General features: G+C 46.8%; 1 protein-coding gene across 2 annotated transcripts; it reads right to left on the bottom strand.

Annotated features, from left to right (window-relative positions):
* Positions 1 to 1,042: 1,042 nt before the first annotated feature.
* On the bottom strand, positions 1,043 to 8,151 carry LOC131268677 (uncharacterized). 2 transcript variants are annotated; one of them, XM_058270927.1, is made up of 3 exons: positions 8,136 to 8,151; positions 7,556 to 7,721; positions 1,043 to 2,801 (listed from the first exon to the last, which is right to left on the bottom strand). In XM_058270927.1, exons 2-3 carry the CDS (start codon positions 7,623 to 7,625, stop codon positions 1,960 to 1,962), a joined length of 912 nt encoding a protein of 303 aa, XP_058126910.1. In that variant the 5' UTR covers positions 7,626 to 7,721; positions 8,136 to 8,151; the 3' UTR covers positions 1,043 to 1,959. The 2 variants fall into 2 exon arrangements, with proteins under 2 accessions (XP_058126910.1, XP_058126911.1); XM_058270928.1 differs by lacking the exon at positions 8,136 to 8,151 and having other exon boundaries at positions 7,556 to 7,723.
* Between the last annotated feature and the right edge of the window lie 10,565 nt (positions 8,152 to 18,716).

The raw sequence follows: 18,716 nt of genomic DNA, 5'->3' as shown, positions 1-18,716 counted from the left end.
TGTCGCCTTCCATCATCTTCCGATTTCTAGAGCGTCCGCAGCGAAGGTCGCCCGTGTGCAAAAACAGATCTCTCACTATCTTACAATAAAGGCACAACGTATAAGGCCACAGGAAAGGCATTGGAAAGGCAGCAAGCATTACCGCACCACACCGAGCACAGAGAGCGGAAAACAGGGCCACGGTACGGACCCCAGAGTGAGCGCAGTAGAAATTACTACCGCTTTATGCACTGTTTGTCTATTCTCGCGAAATAGAATCACCTAGTGGCAGCCGGGATGGCGGGCTTGCTTTTTTTCCCGGTGGGCCGTACTAGGGTACTAGTAGAGAAGCAAGGGACGGCAGGGGGCGGAGGTTAGGGTGTCGTCTGGTGGCTAAGATGGGTAAGTGATAAGTAAGTACTAAAACGTACTCCAAAGAGCTGGTGTTTTTCCGCGGGACGCACGGTATGTACCGCGTAGTGTACTGTTTTCCCTATTTTTGGCCTTCTTTTCATGCGTCTTCGTCTAAGCAGTGATGCGCTGCTCCATAGAGAGAAAATAGAAGTAAGTAGCAGTGGAGTAATCGAGACGGATCTGGGTTCTAACACAATACCGAGGATATCATAATTCAGGTCGTTCCAGAAATGCTAGGGGGGTAACAACAATATGCCACCAAAAAATAAGAGCAAGAAATGTTTCAAGTCCTGTGCAAGCGGGAGCTGCTGGATGTCAACCAAAGCTGTATGCTACACATACTATATTCTATTCAAGTTCTGCCACTTATTAATCTTTTCCAAAAGACTTGCAATTGTGCAGCGCTGTTGGAAGTGTTTATCTTCTCACTTGGTATGTTGTTCAATAATAAGCGATACACCGGCACGTCTCCTATTGTCAACTTTTCGCCCCAAAAAACTCACGGATGCATATTCAGAGAAGTAGTTCGGGTGACCAACACGAAAACGCCCCAAAAAATGCACTCACAGCCGCAAACAACTTCACCAATGGTACCGTTCTCTAGTACTGCTTCTATCCTTGCTCATACTCCAACGCACATCGTCCTCCCTAAAATGCTAAAAGGTCCTTGCTTCTCTATTATTAAGTTTTTTAACCAGACTGATATCTTTTCAAGCGGCGCGAACAATTTCGAAAACAACAAAAACGCAAATACCCGTTTTGCTATTTCACATTGACTCATTGGAAAAAAAGAACCATCACTCACGCGTTCTCTGTAACAACCTTAACCCATAAATGCCACTTACGCACTCCGCCTCCTTCCCCTCCTAACCGTACCGATGTTCGATATTTATAACGGATTTTCTTTAATGATTGTATGTATACGTTTTTAATTCTAATATGTATAGGATTAGCTTAGTTTAATATTCGTATTTTCTTCTTCGTTTCGTGCTTCTTGTTTCCTCTCTTTCGCTAGTTTGAATCCAAATATGTTCATTTGCTAACCGTTTTTATCTCCTCCTTCTCACTCCTCTTCCTCGCGTAGCTGTTCGATGTTGTCTCGCCTGATAGAGTTTTGCTTTAATTCGTTTCAAGGATGCTTCTGAGTTCCGGAGCGCTTAAAAAGCGTTTTCTCGATGGAAACCACCCTGCACCTCCCGTTAGCGATCTACCGACATGCCCGTGTCTTGTCGGTCGTTTTTCCGTTGAGCGGAAAATCTGCGCCTTTCGGGCTCCTGATTCTCGTCGTCGACGAAGAGTGAAGGAAAGCTGATCGGTGGCTCAATAATGAGGGTTTGCTGATGTACGCGAGAAAGAAACACTCCTTCTGTCTTTTCCTACAGTAATAGTATATACAGCGGAGCGGTAGTTTACTCCGAGATTCATCGCTGGCCCCTCCCCGCCAGACAACAACGAGCGTCGGTCGTTTGGGGCTGGGGCCTGTTGTCCTTGTATTGGTAGTTTGGCTGGTACTTGGAACGATGGGACGTACCCGGACTACGGGGCTATCCGTGCGGCCGTGGGTTTTTAGGCCCTGGCTGCGCGGATCAGTCGGCCGGAAGCGCCGCGACCCAGCTGCTCACGGTGCACCGGCGACGGTGGCACCAGCTGCTGCTCCTGCTGGTCCTGCTGTTCCTGCAGGAGCAGACGGCCGACCTTGCCGCGGCGGCAGTGTTGGCACAGGTGCAGGTAGTAGAACACCACCAGCAGCACCATGAGCGCTAGAAATGCCCCGTAGTACACGCTCGCCGTTTCGATGTGGATTTTCGGCTTGCGCATGCTCAGGTAGGTCCCATCCAAGTACTTTGACTCGCACCGTTCACCCATGAAGCCGTCGGCGCACTCGCAGGTCGGCATGGTCGAGTTGGCAATGGTGAAGTTGTGGCACTTGCCGCCGTTCAAGCAGTAGTTTTCCTCGAACAGCTGCGAGCACCGGCCCATGCGCATCAGCTGCTCATTGCTGCCGGTCGTCCGGCCCCGCTGGCGCGCCTCCTCCACCATGCGCTGCTGCTGCTCTCGCGCAGCGCCCTGCTGCTCGCCGTTCCCGCCCGGTAGTGCACGCTCCTCGTGCGACTGCTGCTGCTTTCCGCCGATACTGCCGCCAATACTATCACGGATGCCCGGCACTCCCCCCAGCTGTCCGCCACCGGCTACCATCACACCACCACCACCGCCCCCTGGGCCGAACCGCACGTTCGTCCCCGTGGACGTCGTCTCGGGTGGCGCCTGGATCGGTGGCTGTGCCTCCGGTTGCTGATGCCGCACGAAGGTGGTGGTGGTGGAGGTGGTGGTGGATGATGTCATCACACCGCGAAAGTGTGACACCGGCCGAGGGCGCGATTTGGGCATCGATCTGCTAGAACAGCAGTCTACAATGAAAGGAGAAGTAACGAGTTAAAATTGAGCAGTAACGAGTTAAATTCAACCTTGCGAAGAATATTCGCCTGAAAAGGCATCCCAACTATATCTTACCTTGGCTAATCTTGATTATTTTAAAGACAAAATTTGCGTTTTTCATTTGTCAAACTTACACAATTTTCTATGGCAAATAATACTTTAAATTTTTGAACATCCCAATTATATGAGTCACATTAAAATCTACTAGAAACAATATAATATGGGTATCTGCGTTTAATCGAGATCCAAACTGTGTTGAGATGGGCTCCAATTGAAGAATGGATTGGTCAAAATGTAGCGATAATTTCTCCGGGAGAAGAAAGCCTTCAACGACCCTAACTTGGTGACTAATTTGTCTACCTTCTTCGCGTTTTATTATTAGACAATTTGAGTGGTATAGAAAGGAGATCTTCCACAACCCAATTACTTCAAGCAGGTAGAAAGGTATTGAGAGAAAAAATAATTATGAAACGAAAGCGGCTTTTTCGTGTTTCATTCTATTGTCACGTCTGCTCCATGGCTTAGCAACACCCACACAACCGTTCCCAGTTACATCGCTCGATCCACGATTGCAATGGTGGTGTTGGTTTCGAAAAAGCCAGCGGTTTTCCCGTTCCGATTCGCTTCGGGAGGTTGATGCCCAAGAAGTGTTCTTTTCGGGCCGCAGAAACGCGCGGCTCTTTGAGACACGCGCGGAACACAAAGCATGGAAACGGGAACACAACAGGTGCAGCCCAACCGCAACTGAAGGGGCAGGATAGGTTAGGTCAGCCGCAGCCGGCGGCAGACAATGCGGGGAAGCGATGAAAATTAATATTTGAGAAGAAGAGGCAAAATAAAAAAAACCCTCCGAGGAAAAGAAATCCCAAGCCGGACTGCGATCAGGGAACGGTTAAGGAGCATAACGGACACGAAGAATGGACGGCTATTTGTTCCGGGACTTGCATTAGTATTGCATGGGAACACTGCAGCTCTAAGAGGGACTGTCTTCCAGCACGGCTGTGGTGGGCTGCTGACTTTGTTCACTGAGGGGATATCGAGCGAGTATAAATGGATTCAAACGCAAGGCACAATGGTTGCTGTTCACCTGACAAAACAACCTTCATTGCACCTTCAGGTTTAAATGATCAAACATATTGCTGCATGGTACATTGCATATGCGCCCGAGTTTACATAAGTAACGACATACACTCAGCAGCAAGTAGCATGGGACGCTCATAAAATGAGACGAAGTTCGGTTTCGTACAAAATGCGCACGAAAGGTTCCAAAAGAAAGGAATTTAATTGATTAATTTGAAATTATTAATGAAAGTGGTAAAACTGTACGAGAACGTTCATAACCATCAGGATGCATAGGACAGCAACGTATTGAGAATCCAATAAGTAGATTTTAGTACACAAGCTGAGTAGCAAATTAATAAAAGAAACTACAATTGCAAATGTTTGCATCATAAAAGCCACGTCGGGCAAAGACAATCCCTATATAATCTCTGTTAGTTTTCCAATCGATTGCGCCACAGGATGGAGTTTGTTTATTCGATAGATATCCCTCATCCCTTTCCAACATTCTGGTAGCTTTTACTGCACACACTAAAACTCCCCCACACCCCTTTGTTTCTCCCAGTAAAGTGTAGGAGCATAAAAACAAAATTAAAACTTTTCACACTCACGACAGACCATTTTTCCCACCTCATTATCGCCTAATAAACTTGTTGCCTAGTTTGTCGTCCGTTCAGGGTCTACTGTATTTTATTGCGTTTGGGAGAGAGGTAAAATAAGGGCCCACCAGAGTTCGTTGGGGATGCTAGGGAAAGCGGTGACAAACGCAATAGAAGGAAAGGAAAAAAAATATAAAACACGGATCCAATGGCGCACGACAATCCGGAGATCGGTCGCCATCACCGGGTCTTACCGATGATTAGTGTGATTAGCACCGCACTCTGACCGGTGGAAAGCCGTCTCGTCTCGCTCGGTGATGGAAAGAAAGTTCCTCCACCAGTTTTCGGGGATCAGCCGAAGTTCAAACGCGGCAGAAACAGACCGGGAGGCTCGGGTTGAAGGCGAACCCCCGAGAAGAAAATAAATAATAACAATAGTGGCCAAAATAAAGCAAACATCTTTCCGACGGTAATTATCCATCCCGAGCGCGGTAAGTGAGTGGGAGCCGATGAGATGAGAATAACAACATATTCATTCGCTTTCCTCGTTGCATCACTCGCGGGATCTGGTTTTTCCGTCCACCCGGAGGTAAAATATATCTGAAATCTGATCAAAGAAACCATCAGCCTAAAGCTGACCGCCGAAATTTTTCTTGATGCATGATGTGGAGTAAGTGGATGGTAGCGAGGGGTAGATGGTTGTAGAGAGAGAGAGAGGGAAAGAGAAAAAGGGAATGAAAAGAAAAGCAATAAAAAAAAGTAAGAGAAGGGGGCTACCCGGACATATTTCCCAAGATCACGGCAGTCCGGCGGCGGCCACGATTTTCCCACGCTTTCGCTAGCTTTGCTCGCGGGAGGGTGGTGCACCAAGAGTAAGGTACAGCAATGGTCGGGGGGTTATGGTGGGGAGGGATTAGACATGCCCGAAACCCACACCCGCGTCTCATCAGACCGCGGGCGGCGATCACAAACAAAAAGAGATGTACAAAATACGGAGTGAACTATAAAAACATAAACCGGTTAAGGTTCACTCCATCTTCTCTCCGTCTCATTCCCGCTGACGCATTGTCTGGCTCCAGTTGGCCGAGGTGAGGAGGGCGCGACCCTTTTCTCTCTTAGCAACATTGCTTTCCTTCCATTGCGTCAGTCAGTTAGCGCTGCGCCAGCTTCTTGCCAGCTTGGACGAGGCAAAACACCGTCTCTATCTGCCCTTCGTGTTTCCGTTGTGGCCCCTGAACTACGAGAAGCAGGAAGAGTAAGCGGTAGGTAGAGTTATTGGAGATTTTAAGAATCGCAAGCACAAATTACTTTCGTGGGAGAGGAGTTAAGAAATGCAGCAGAAACCCGAACCATGGGTTTCCACAACGAGCTCAAGTTCCACCATCCGTAGCGTCGGATCATTGGGATTTGGTGGTGTACTTCTGTTATGATTATGATTGATCTAATGTTTCCATCATTTAAACATGTATGCGGGCTTCATTTCAATAAGTACGTACAGTATGTGCCATGATCAAGCAGTATATCAATTGGCTATATTGATTTGAACGGGGTGGTTGCGTACACCAAGTTACGGCCAACGTTATTGGCTATATTGCTTCCATTTTGATATAAGTAACAATCGTTTTGAGAAAAAGCCCTACTCTCTACCTACGGCTCCTTGCAATCGCCATTGAAAACATTCGTATCAACAGAACGACATCGTTCAATTCTATTTCAGCGTTGTACAATTATTATTTCTAAGCTATTTCCATACAAAAGTATATAAATATAACACAGCATACAAGAGCCGACCAAAGGAGACACTTATTTTGTACAATAACAACATTCCACGTGCATTTCCAGCACAGAAAACATAGCAATAGATTCTACGTAGATCACTTTCGTGGGTCAGATGCAGCAAACCCACAGTGGATAGGAGTCCACCAGTCGGAGGAGGCCTGTAAAGTGGATCCGCTGGTGGACTTGTAACAAAGGAAAAGGTAAGCGCCTTCCTGCTCTAAAACGAGGGGAATCAATCAGTTTCGTTTTTCTTTTTTTCCTATTGTTTTGTTGTTCAGTTTTCGGCCTGTTCGTCTTTTACCTCTTTCACAACCCAATGAAAACGATGGAGCGCACTGGGAGGCAAGGAGAAATAGGTTCATTTCTACCAATTAAAATCGTTTCTTCCTGTGAGCAAATGATGCGGCCTAGGTAAGGCTGCTGCCTTTTGATCTCCCGGACCCCGAAAATGCGAGCGAGGTCGGTAAAAACCGCGGCATAACCATTCTTCCGCGGGTGCGCGCGCGCAATTTTCCATCATTAATTTATCGAGCAGATCAATTGACGAGGAGGGGGCAAGAGGTGCCGACCCTGGGCGGTTGGAGAATGGATGGCCGTCTCTTTCCTTTCTGCCTCATTTGAGAAACTCATCAGTTTTCCGGGTGTGGGAAGGATCCCAGAGGAGAGTGTAGAGATTGTGTTGCGTTAACAAATTGAATTCAATTAAACTTTATCCCGCTGCTGCATTGCCAAAGAAGGTACACATTTCGACCTTTGTTTACTGGGATTGAAAGCATCGGTTTCCTCTGCCCAGCGCTTGAAGGAAGTTTTCCATTTTCTCGTGGCATGGTTAGCAAATCTATAATCCGTAGATCCATGGCACTCGTGCCAGAAATGCTTTGACGACGGTTTGTGATTGTTTTGTGTGAGTTTTGTGTATGCACCCTCCTCATTAGTTTTTATCGTCTTCTGGTAAGTTTACCCACCGACCGGGCTACGAGTGCTATTGGAAGCGTTCGATCCTGAGCAACAATGAGCGCATCCTCGCGCCATCCTTCTGGCCAAACATGTTTTACGATCATGGCTAGACTGGTGTCGCCAACAGGACAGAGTATATTCGCACAATGGGCGATAAAAATTGACGCGACAGTATGGGTTTCTAGTCATCGGCCACGTTTTGGGAAGGCACAACAATCGTTCCACGTTCTTTCTGATGGTGCGCTGATATGATGAACAATCTAACACAGTTCCGCAAGAGGGAGAGGAGGGTTACCCTCTCCACCCTTCTAGTCACTCTCATGCACACTCACCTGTGTTGACCACAACTGATGACAGCATGATTAGTAGTATAGCAGACAATTTTCCTACACTCGATTTCATCTCTCTCGAATGTTTTTCCTGCAGCCGGAAGTAGCGTTCGACGCGGAATCCTTCCGCGTTGGTCGAATCGATTTCCTACCGGCAAACGGTTCGCTCCTACAAGTGGAAAAAGAATCTTTAGTACCTTGCGACTGAAACCCGTAAAACTATTTAGTTGCGCACTAAATATTGTGCGAGAAGTTTTTATCCCCTTTCTGATTTCGTAATTGATATTGCTTGACTTTTGTTGACCAGTTCATTCTGACAATTTTGCAATTTTGGGAAATTTTTCAACATGTATCCTACTGGTTAATGAAGAGCTTTTTTTAAAAGAGGTACATAAATAGTTTTAATCAAATAACAACCCCGTCTCAAACCAAAACATTTTAAATTTGTTTAGTCGTCCTGTTTAAACATGTTAATTATGTCAACATGTCTAGAACACAACAGGTTTTGAGTAGGTTACGTTTGGTAAAATACTGTTATTAGATACGGAAAGCGGTGGGGGAGCACCGGGACGAGAAATCTTACCTGTGTTCGATCTGATAGTTCGACTGAAAGGAAGTGCGAGTGGAAAATAGTCGAATCTCGCGAACTTGAAATACAACAAAACGATAATCGCAGCTACACGCCGCCCTGAAAACTCGCACAAACTCGATGCTGCAACACCAGCGTGCAACGCTGGATGGACGTCCCAGCACAAGCTGGTAAACTCTTCAGTGATTGATGGTTGATCGGTAAAGTAAGTTTTTCCGCTGCAAACTAATGGAAACTCGCGCAATCAAAACCGGCACTGATGGATCACTCTTTTCATCACGTTCTACTACACTCCAATGTTCTAATAAGATCGTCCTTTCCGATCGGTTGATGAACAACACATACACGCAAACTATATCACACGCACAACGCTTTATGCAGTAGAAGGCACCGCTGGTGGCAGTTAGAAGGCACGCAGCAAAGAAATTCCGAGACGCTGAAGCAATCTGGCAGCGAAGCACGCCTTTCCGGTGGAATGTCGTACGTGGTGCGTACGTTTCACGTGACGTATGACGTCACGCGACGGATAGTCTTTCGCTTTGACGAGGAGGATATTCGACGCCCGTTTCGCAAAAAGTTTCGCCTGGCAGGAAGCACCTAACGCACCGGGTGCAATAGAAAGACTGGCTAGAGCACGCGCTCCACAACAGGACGACAAACTCAGATGGCACAAATGCGGCAAAGCGAATTGGACGACGAAGAAACAGTGTCTCTCGCCACACCGGAAAGGACACTTGCCCCTTCTGTCAACCGGGAACCGTGCGATTATATCCGTAGGCAGTGTAGTGCTTTATGTGTTTCTTCGCGCCACCGTGATATGTTGGTTTTGTTTTCGGTTTACCGAATGCTTCGCACACTAGCGACGGGCCAACTTGTTCGGTTGTTGTTTTACCTAATGCTGTGCTTAGTCCTGCTCACGATCGTCGTTAGTGTCGGGAGCGTTTTTCGACACGGCCAGCACGGCACGGTGGTGCTGAGGACTGAATGCGGTGGCAAAAGTATCCGTTGACGGTCCTGCAATATTTGCCACGCTGGCTGCTTTCGTTCTTGGTTCTTCGAGCAAAAATGTCCTCCGATACTGGTAGATACCACAATACCTAAAAAACAAAAAAAAACAGAAACATATAGAAGTTACTGTGAGGCTCAATATATCAATACGGTGAGGTACGTAATATGCCCAAAATACATCGTTTCTTAACCAGTTATTACACTCCTTGTAAACTTTTTAAAATGAAACGTATGCAAAGAAAGAACTGTTCAAAATAAGATTGGTGTCTATACAAACTTTTTGTTCAGTTAAGTCAGAATAGTAACGTAATAAACAACTGAAGATAGGTGTTGTTTCTGCTTATTGTTAAAGATATGGGTTGAAAATAAGTAAAGGTTTGTTATAATGGTATAATGGGTTCTTGAGGTATTCATGTTTGCCTCTTAGATACGATTTTGTAATACAGCGTAACCATTTTTGCCTCATTGACAGGTTTTTATTTATATTTTGTTTAAGCAATCATAAAATCCTCTCATGCATGATTGTTAGAACTAGACTATTACAAAATCTTATCTATTAGTTTATTATGCTCTGTTGTTGCACAACAAACTTCATCTTTTTACACAACTTTACGTTCAAAAAGAGAATATAGTTGAATTTTAATGATCAAACATAACTCGCGTTTAATGGTATGACACATAGTTTACTTGAAGCGCAAATATAGTTGGTTTATTATCGTCATGTTATCTGCCCTTTTTACTTTTGTTCTGTGCATAGGGTTGACTCCTCCTTTTATGGGGGACTAGGTTAATCCTTTGCACGAATTTCAGCATTTGTTCAAGGAGCAGAACGCGACCTTGTTGCGAGAAGCGATCAATAAGTTAATTTTGAGGAAAAAGGGTTGCATGAAAGGTTAAAATAGTCCCGTATGCGGGACCACGGCTACGGTTCTATTTGTCTACTGTTTTCGTTCGAGGGGAAACCTACTGGGTAACTGTGGCAGAAACTCGCTGATGCCGGCTACGATGATGCTATCCTCCCATCCGGGCAGAGGATGACAAGGCTCTAGAAACGCGCGATGCTGCTGATGGCGTTGATCGTGATGGTGGTGTTGGTGGTGTTGATGGTGGCGATCAAGATGATGGTTATGATCGTTCAATGCGCAGCCCGATAACCGTGCCCGATGGTGGTGTATTTTCATTTTGTTCCGTATTCCGTAGGTGCAGCAGCCTCACTTCGTGCCCGTTCTTTCTTTCGGTGGTTTCTTTCACGCTCGCTCGGCTAACTGTCCAGCGGTTCATTCCAACACCAGCGGGGGTTGACTGACGACCGCAACGGGGCGGTTTCTCGAACGACAAAACACGACCCTCCACAACCACTACACCCGACTCCACTAGGCGCTCCGCTCCCGAATGTGATCCGAGACGGAGAATCCGATCGATTCCTCAAGAAAATCGAACCACTGCTGACGAATTGCGATTACCATCGGAGTCTTTCTTTCGTTGCTTCTACCTTTTCTTCTGCTTTTCATTGCACCCTCGCTCCCTCTTTTTCACACGGTTTTCTCTACCCCTCTTTTCTTCACTCGTTTTTCGAACAACCCCCTACTTTGGGGTTGACGACATTTTCTTCCGAATTCACAACACTTCGCAGATGCAATGCATTGATTTGCACGTACACACAAATACATTCACGAACAACAAAAAAAAAAAACACTCGCTCACACACACTCAATACGATCACTTTACTTTAGCAAAACATTGCGCACTGTCGAATGTTGGCTAAGAAAACTGCGTCAGTAGGAAAAAACCGGAAAAGAAAGAAAAAAAATAAAATAAAAACATAAATTTCCTTTCGTCCTTACTAGCTGAAAATTGTATCTGATATTTAATTTTCCATTTAAATACACACACACACCCCCACACAATACAACATGAACATGGCAACATGATGCGGGTGTTTTAGCAGCATACACCAGGCTGTTCATAGCAGTAGTAGTAGTAGTAGTTGTTGTTGTTGCGTTGAGGGGGCTCGGTTGGGGTTCGAACCCACGCTGTCGTCTGCCCAAAATGCTCGTGGGTCGATTTTCTAACCAACGCAACCGGTACCGGGCTGTCCCGGACCCAAAGCTCCAGTTATTCACAATGGGAATCGGCAAATTTGTATGACTGTTCACAAAACTATTGCCACTGTGCTCCTCTGTTGGCTATGGTGATCTCTAATTTACTGAAGTTGGATCTGGTTCGCTTTTTGTTCCCCACTCGGATGGCTTGTATGTATGCCTAACAAACAGAAGCGAAACAATAATACTAATACCGTGAGAACGGTTGATGGTTGAGACTCCAATGAAAAAACAACAAAACCCAATACGCACGTACAAAAAACACACACATACACAACACACTTACAGGGCAGGAACTGCGGGCTTGCGCGAAGGGAAAAAATATGTTAAGAAAGCACTACGCAAACTTCATATGCTAGCGGGGTTCAATAGGACCCTTTTGAGCAGAAGAGAAAGAAAAAAAAGCACACGTACAGCCATACAAACACCGCAGAGCAAAGCACTGTGATAACAGGGTAGGCGAAGTGGTGGCGTTTGCTGAATTTTATGCGAGGCGTCCTTCGCGAAAGCAAACGCGGGGTTCGTCGCTTGGCGTCGCCAATGATGGCGGAACTCTAGTGTTTACTTAGTCCGTGCCTGGTTGGGGCGTTTTTTTGGCGGTGGCAAAACGGAGGCTATGCTGCTGCTGCTGCTGCTGCTGCTGCTGCTACTGTCAAAGTTAGCCGAATACTGCTGACATCGAGACGACGACACTGCGCTGAGCCGCTTGAAAATGGGTACTGCTTGAATCGAACCACCTACAACCGGGGGTTGGCTAAGCTGTTCTGCGTGCCTGACCTGTCCTTCTTCGTTATGCTCATGCCTGCTGCTGCTGCCGCCGCTGGCGGTGGCCGATGCCTTTCTTTTCTCTTTCCAGGCAGTGGTTCCCGCGGGGTTCCGTTCCACTGCAGCCTGAACGAACGCTCGTCAATACGATTGTGTATGTGCTGTTGCGTGCGAGTATTTGTGTGGCGATTTGAGGGCTTTCGGAAGATCCGTAAACACTTCCAACGTCTCCGTCTTCCCACTTCAAGACGGACGTGATCAACCAAGGGGGAAGAGATCACGATCCCGCTGCTCTACTTCCTCCGTTCCTCTGTTTCATCATGCGCGCATTACGCCAACAAAAGTCAGTGGCTGGCAAACTTTTCCCTCCATGGGCTGGGTTCAAGTTTTCCAACAACTGTTGGATCTGTAGTTATAGTTTTGGAGAATGTTGAACCACTTTATTCAGGCAGACCTCGGGCTATGTCCCAACGGTCAAATCAAATGCCAATGTGGTTTCAGTACATAAATCTAACCTGGTAGCCGCACTCTGATAAGAACATCATGTACCACTTGTCTCGTTTCAGTGTACTTGCAAAAGATGCAAAAGATAACCATCAATTAGGCATGCATTAAACTTCCCTCAGGGGCTACCAGCATTGTGGCTTGACAAAACAATTTCTCAGGGAAGAATAACACTAAGCTAACCTAAATAGCAGCAATTGCCGACCACTGACCACGGCAGCATAAAAATCGTATTGCTCGCTAAAGACAGCAAAAACGAGCAAGAAGGAGAATCGGAAAATGAAACCATAAAAAGGGATCGTGTGTGTGAGAAAGAGATCAATCGCAGCCATCAACGGTCAGCCTCGCTATGTTTGAGCACACAGAAACCCACCCTCCACCAAGGCATACCCTTCCGGGCGACCAGTGATCCCCTAGAGACCGCGGCCACCCCCGGTGGCGATCCGTGAAATTTCCGGACGTTCGCACAAAGGGCCCACTGACTCGGCAGCGTCTGTTGTCGATCGACTCGGGGTTCTGCTGCCCACGTGGGTGTATGTGTGTGTGCGGGTCATCCCCTGGATTGCACAGGTCATCCCCTGGTGGAAGTCAAGTATGCCGGGACGACATAGAGGAAGGAGAGCCTCAAAAAGGGAAAAAAGGCGAAGATGTCTTATTAAAAGGGCTCTCGTTTTTACGATTTTATTGTTTTTCTTCCTCTCGTTACTGTTCCGCTATGCTCGCCGGAACACAGATGCCCTCTGGAGAAGCCTGAAGTTCCTCATCGTTGAAGCCTGCTTTTTTTCGGGGCTACCGCTGCCGGGTGAACAGGTAAACGTGAACTTGCATCACCTCTCCCCCTCGGGTTCAACCTTGTCCCGCTCGACCCGTTTCCCACACCTCGCTGGGCTCGGGATGATCCTGGTGCTAGCGGGCTCTTTCCCCGGGGTGGATCCTCTTGCTGTTCCCCGTCGCCAGTTTAGAGGTGTTGTGTGCCCGTGTACATTCCGCATTTGCCGGTCGTACTTCCTCCCTTCCTTTCTCTTTTTCTTACTACACCATTCTGCTTCCCTTCCACCCCATCACGTTCGTTGCTTCCTGCTACCTTCTTCCTTTTACGAGTGTGTTCCTGCCACAACTCTACTTTTTCCTCCGTTTTTCCATTCCTTTTATGTGCGTGTACCCGCCGGTGTTCTGTCTCCTCTGGTGGTCCCCGCGGGTGGACGGCAGAGCATGTGTACGACGTGAAGCATAAAGCAAGGAGCGCGGGACAGAGATCAGACCGCGCCACATCTGTGTGAGATCTCGAGGACGTGTATATAGTTGGGTCCCGCCGAGGCAACGAGTTACCGGAGGAGTAGAATGCGCAGGCATAGGCCAAAACGATTCCGAAATGAGCAAGATAATACAAAAGCGAGGCAAAAAAAAAAGCATAAAAAGTGGAGAAAGAAAAGAACATGCACATGGGAATGGAAATGAACAGAAGAAAAACCAAAAAATAATAAAATACCCGCACACGGAGCATAAATACCACACCCGACGTAGATGTGGCGGAGGAAGTTGGTTTGGAGAAAACCAAAAAGTTGTGCTTAAAAAGGCAGAAAAACACAGTACACATCGTTACACACACAACACTTGCTTTTGCCCCGATGACAGGTGGGGGTGGGAAGTAAAGAAACGATCGAAGCAGAAGGAATCAAGGCGTTTGAGGTTTGGAGGGGGCCGGGCCAAGAGAGAGAGAGGCGGTTACAGAAGAGTGAGGGAGGGGAGGGTGATGTCGGAGACGCTTACGATCTTCCACTGCATTGCACCACGCCGTGAGCTTGGGAAAGCAAGTGAAGAAAAGTGTGTGGGGGGAAACTTTCCGCCTGCGCTTCGGACTTCCAGTAATCCCCCCCCACCCATTTTTCTTCTTCTCTTCCATATAAATATTGTGTAAAACTTTGGAAGCGAAGCAAGAAACACGTCTGCTGGCTTCCAAGCGCATCTCATCGGCAGGTTAAGCACGAATAAAGCGAAGGTACGCGGTTGTACGAAGGAAGGGAGAGAAGAAAAGAAAGAGAAGAAACAGAGAGGGGGAAGCAAAAAATAATAATAATAACAAAGAAAAGCCGCCGCTAGTAGTCCGCCCCAAATAGAAAATGCAGACGCCGAACCGAATAAAAAGAGCACCAACAGTAGGGACATGACAACAGAAGGTAAGAAGAGTTTTCATCACTTTTGGAAACATTCTCTATTCATCTGTTTCGGCTTTTCGGTATTCAGTGCGTTGCTGCTTTTCCTTCTGTTTGTTTAGCTTGTTAACACTAGAATGCATTGCGTGTGGACCATGCACGAATGCTTTGGGGGTGTGTTCAATTTGACCAAAAACGCTACGTCTTTTCCGAAATTTTCCCGATCTGTAAACGACTTCTGTTTAGTACAAAGATAGTCAACAACTTTTTGAGTTTATAATGTGATTCTTTTTTGTGAGTTACTGAGTTTTCTTTTCAATAAAAAAAAAATAACTATGAATATCACCTTAAGAACATGAAAGAGGGGTCAGATTTACGTTTTATGTGCGGCATCTTTAGACAACATCAGGCTGGGTAAAAAAAAACCCTGAGCAACAAAATATCGGCTTTAATATTGATACAAGTAACGGCAGCAAGCAACATCGGATGCTTGCTGCAGACTGTATGTCATCCTACCGTCTTTTTGACCGGGAAAATGAAATACACAACCCTAGCCTGCACGGTTTGAACCCACGATGAACAGGTCGAAGCCCAATTAGCATGCAGGTAATAAATCGAAACCTGTGTATGCTGTTTGCGTTCGCTTCCGATTTTCTCGATTTAATCTACTTCGATGTTTGCAACATAGACTCGGAAGTTACAGCCTTCGCTTCATTCCATTCATATTTTGTAGTTGGTGTAGCCTGGCCACCAACTAACAACGGTCCAGCGGCAGGATATCCATGAAGCGACTACCCATGGTGCGATACTTTTCTACCTTGCTATCCTCCCCCCGTTGCTTTCGCCTCCGATAGGCGGCACGCCCCGGGCGGGATGATCTTCTCTGACTTCGATCTTTCCATTCATCCGTCCGGATCCCCTACCGGCTTGATATGTGGCCCTGAGAATGTTCGTTTCCCACGATAGAGCGTAGTACATGCTCAACGGTCGACGGCGACCAGCTGGGGACGGCGAATGGGTAATTGAATCGGTGCCGCCGTGTGTCGGTAGTGGTCACGTACGAACACCCGATGGCCACGGTGGTTCCGATTACTTAGGAAGGTCAATTTCCTTTTTTTCTGCTTGTCGGTTGTAACAACGGAGTCATTAGCTTCGGAAGGACCATCCGGAAAGGCAAGCCGTTACTGGCGTTTCTTCCTTTCGGAAACCTTTTTCCCATCGAAGTAGAAAGATCCAGGACCCAACAATTACCATCTACCTTACAGTTATCTTTACATGGTATGTGCAATGTAAGGTTTTTTTTACAAACTTATTCCAAAATGAAAAGATTTTTCATGAAATCAAATACAAACTTTCAACTTGTAATCGTTCCTTGTCAATACAACACTATGCCACTTTGTATGACTTTATGGTCACTGATCAGCTAGGACATTATGTTAAGAGTTGCAAACTTGGATTAGATGTAGTTTATATATATAATGAAAGTGTTTTCCATCTTAAACACCTGCAATGATGAAAGAGCTTTGCCATCCGGAAGAATGTGGGAATCGAATAAAGATGACATTTTTGCAAACGCCCCAACGGAATGTTCCTTGCACAAGCTGGTTGTTGTATCCTTGAGGGACACTATCGTTCGCGAAAAGACTCGCCAAAGAAGAACCCCGAACAGTTCCCCAAAAGGGAAATACTGCGTAGATCAACAAAAGTATGTTCGGCGGCAGCTGAGCCAACCAACGCGCGTTATGAATACGCTGGAAAACGTAAAATTGAGGCTGATCATTGCGCGAGTGGAAAAAGCGAATGGGCACGAATGCCGGATGCACGGCCAGAGCGGTGAATGAAAAAGTGGGAACGGAGATCGATAATTCTCGGTCGGTAGACGGAATGCAATACCCTGAAGGACCGTGAAGGAAGGGGGAAACGGGAGATTTAGTGCTAATGTGTTGAATATATGTAGAATATAAAACATGGATTTTTTTTATTATTTTCCTCATGCAGCTCGTCCTCTTCCGCCAAAGAAACGGATTCGCACTTATAGACTGTATATGACGTATAAGCATAATTTTCCTTCCTGCACCAGCGTACACAGCTGCATCGTACGTTCGCGAAAAGCTAAAAAAACGTACTACTTTGGCACGAATTCGCACTAACGCACGTGCGCATATTTCTACCGAAGTCTAGTTGCACAAAAAATGGCGCAGATACACGCACGCACGCACGTACCAAGCAGCTAAATGTTTGCGGATTGTGATGACATCGTCATCGAAGGCGATTTTAATGCGGCTTGCAAGAAGACAAACAGTTTTCCAAGCAGCGCAGCAGGCGTTGGAGCTTGCTCGTTTTGCACAGCAAAAGAAGAAACAAGACCACACCAATGAACGTTTGTCTTCGACGGCGTTGCCATGATCGCGTACCAGGTGGAATGATCACTTTGTTTCCACGGGGCTTTCAAACGCCCACGAGGGAGCAGAACATTCGTGGAAATGGGTTTCGTAGATCGTAGAATAACTAACAATCGCGTTCCGTACCATTGAGGGGATTTGTATTGTTGATGCACTCAGCCCTCCCCCCACGGCTTGCGCCACACATGCGCACCACCACCACCGTCGCCCAACGGCGACATGCTGGGAAAGTCACTTACTTGCTTCTTGATGAGGACGAAGCCTTTGCTGGCTTTCCATTCCCGACGCCAATCTTGATCGATCTGTTGAGCTACAGTTGACGGCCAGGAAGCGTAACGACGTTGGTCCGGCTGGGGTTGTCGGATTTACGATCTAGCACCGCCTTTCTCCGCGACTGTTTCGCCATGATTTTGGCATGGAAATTTCGCACTTCGACGTCCAAATGCACACGGCAAACATGCAGCATCATCCCCGCTGCATGCTACACATCGGGCTGGTCGTGGATTACTCGATTGATCGTGGCGTAATGGAAGATGAGGTTCAATATCGAATTGACCTAGGCAGGCAGTGCGCGCACACTATTTCTCCCTCGACGCGTTCCCCGCAGCGATCTACGATTGAGTAGCGAAGCGAATACCTGGAATTACCGGAGACACACGCCAATTGACGTGGACACGAATGCACGAGTGATTTACGAGCAGCCGCGCTGCTGCCAGGTAATAATGCGATTTACACCTTTTCCAATTCCTCCACGAATACGCGAATCTTAACCTGCCCTTCTCTTTCTAGCAGTAAAGCAAAAATGCAAGCTTCTACGCTTTTTGTTTTACATTGTAATCGTTGTTTTTACAGTTCCCGTCTACCGTATGCCATTTCCGAAATTGAACCAAATGTAGTAAAATCCACAGGTTGATTCAAACGTCAACTGTGACGTTTCTTATTTACCGAATGAAACTCGGGGTCCACACTGCAGCGCGACGTCCCGTTTCAAAAGTAGCCCAGTTTTGGCAGAACAATCGCGCAAGCAAAGCGCGACAGAAGTAGGGGAGTATGTGGAAATATGTATCACATTGGGGCGCAAACTCAGCGAATGTTTTTTTGTTGAATTTTGACATAGTAATGCAAGATATTTGTTGAGCTACGTATTTTATGCACCCTGAGTTAGTTTGGCGCATCAACAATTGAAATTCACTGAGAAAACAACCTAAAACAAACAACGACGATATTTTGCACTACCGTGGGAGGTATATATTTCTCCGTCATCTCCTACTTGTTCTTCTTCTTCTTCTTTCGATATGCGAGTCGGGGTATATCCTCCTACGCTAGGTCGAACAATTTGTTCCCTTACACGTAATCAGAGGCGTACCAACTCTGTCCGAACTCCTATGAAGGGGCTCGTCCTTTAGGACCGGCTATAATAGCCATATGTCCACCCGCCGTCCACGGGAGGGATAATTCCTTCCGTTGTCAGGACACAAGAACTCGTGGTCCGCTTGATTGTCTCAAACGGCACGAGATGTGCGGCAGCTAGGATTTGTCTGACCTGAGCTCCAGCTCGGCGTCACCACGCGGTCGTGCCGTAACCTTACTTTTCCGCTAACCCTTTCAGGAAACTTATGCACTGCTAACATCCGCTCTGAT

The sequence above is a fragment of the Anopheles coustani genome, chromosome X (genome assembly GCF_943734705.1).
Source record: "Anopheles coustani chromosome X, idAnoCousDA_361_x.2, whole genome shotgun sequence".
Taxonomy (NCBI): Eukaryota; Metazoa; Arthropoda; class Insecta; order Diptera; family Culicidae; genus Anopheles; species Anopheles coustani.
This window is presented reverse-complemented; position numbering and strand designations above follow the sequence as displayed.

Excerpts from the sequence above, each read along its gene's own strand:
- LOC131268677 (XM_058270927.1), bottom strand. The coding sequence starts at position 7,625 with ATGAAATCGAGTGTAGGAAAATTGTCTGCTATACTACTAATCATGCTG. Across the intron at positions 2,802-7,555 it reads ATCAGTTGTGGTCAACACAG|ACTGCTGTTCTAGCAGATCG; the intron begins GTGAGTGTGCAT and ends CTTTCATTGTAG.